At 44.8% G+C, this 1718-nt stretch overlaps 1 protein-coding gene across 1 annotated transcript; it reads right to left on the reverse strand.

Annotated features, from left to right (window-relative positions):
- Window positions 1-299: 299 nt before the first annotated feature.
- HTR1F (5-hydroxytryptamine receptor 1F) lies at window positions 300-1397 on the reverse strand (the record flags this gene model as incomplete). The annotated part of the gene is made up of 1 exon (XM_082279150.1): window positions 300-1397. One exon carries the CDS (start codon window positions 1395-1397, stop codon window positions 300-302), a length of 1098 nt encoding a protein of 365 aa, XP_082135276.1.
- Window positions 1398-1718: the final 321 nt, after the last annotated feature.

A 1718-nucleotide genomic window follows, 5' to 3' on the forward strand; every position in this document is an offset into this window, starting at 1 on the left:
ATTTCCTTCATATTTAATGTAACGCTTCAAGCTAGACAGCTCTGCAAATCCCAACTGGATCAGAGCCACAATGTGCTACCTCTTTTTCTAGAGCAAAACCAAACCCAGATGATCCATCTCTTTAAAACTTGGGCAATTAATGCTCCCAATATTACCTATACAAAAAAAGTCATTGTAATGTAAATGCAGCGTCCTGGTGCTTTGCTTTAAATACAACAAATGTCATCTCAGTTATATAAATTTATACAGGTTAAAAAACAATGACTATGTTCTCCTTGTATGAACAAAAGCTCTTAAAGTTATTGCCCACACCGTACAAGCTTCTGGAAGGCTTTCTTGAAATCTTCATTAAAGATTGTGTAGATTAAAGGGTTAACAAGGGAGTTTATATATCCCAGCCATGCTAGGAAATTAGACATGTCTTCTGAGATGTGACATGTTTCACAGGTATTAACAACTACTTCCTTTACAAAAAATGGGAGCCAGCAGATCACAAATGCCCCCAAGATCAAACCCAGCGTCGTTGCTGCCTTTCGCTCTCTTGTGCTGGAGATTCTCTGTTTTTTCCAGGACTTCTCGTGCTTAGATTCAGACCTGGGGCTTCGTAGGGTGATGTTGATTTTATCAGAGTTCACCAGGGGATCTGAAGTCTTCTCCGTTGTGCTGGGCATTGAAGCTGACTTGGTGCTTCTTTCACCTGCATCCAAAAGGACTTGTCCATTCACCCCCTCCTCCCTCACGATCCGGCTGACGCTTCTCCTGTGAAATGTCTTTGCTGCTTTGTAGATCTTGTAGTAAAGGATCAGGATCAAGGCCAGCGGGATGTAGAAGGCACCAAACGTGGAGTAAATGGTGAAAACAATGTGGTCATGCTTGATGATGCATTCGTCCTCCCTGCTGGTTGTCTGGTGCCTCCAGAACAAAGGCGGCATGGAGATAAAAATAGATATGATCCACACAACTGCTATCATGATGCCAGCGTGCTTAGGTGTCCTTTTCCGGGCATATTCCACGGCATCCGTGATCGCTCTGTACCGGTCCAAAGCAATGGCGGAGAGATGCAAGATGGAACAAGTGCAGCACGTGATGTCCACGCTCAGCCAAATGTCACACACCACCTGCCCCATGATCCAGGTCTCCTTTACAATGTAGACAATGCTGAAGGGCATCACCAGGACTGCCACAAGGAAGTCAGTCACTGCAAGAGAGCAGATTAGATAGTTGGCGGGGTGGTGGAGCTTTCTTGTCACAATTATTGCAGTCATCACAAGAGAATTGATGGCCGTTGTCATTAGAGCAAGCACAGACAGGGTAATGGAAATGAGAATCTTGGATGTTGCCCATTTGAAAGGTTCTTCTGATGTACTGTTTTGTTCAGTTGAGTTTATTAAATCCATGTTCCCTTTTAAAGATGATCTTTACCCGTAGCAGTTACCTGTTGGAAAAGTAAAAACATTCAGATAGTACCCCCTTGATTTTTGTCATCTTGAAAGACTGCAGGCCCCAAGCTTACAAGAACTTCAGACTTATCATTAGAAAGTATTCTGGCTCCAAACAGATCTTGGCTAGCCCTATGTGGGATGCCCTGTGTCTGGAACAGGGGCCTCCTTTTTCTCCATGGCCATGCTGTTGAGAAGGGCATGTTTGCATGGCGGGGGAGAGGAGTGTACTGTGGAGCCTGAGAGGACACTGCTCTTCAGCACTTCCAGCCCGGTTCC

The sequence above is a fragment of the Coloeus monedula genome, assembly GCF_965178545.1.
Source record: "Coloeus monedula genome assembly, chromosome: 3".
Classification (NCBI taxonomy): Eukaryota; Metazoa; Chordata; class Aves; order Passeriformes; family Corvidae; genus Coloeus; species Coloeus monedula.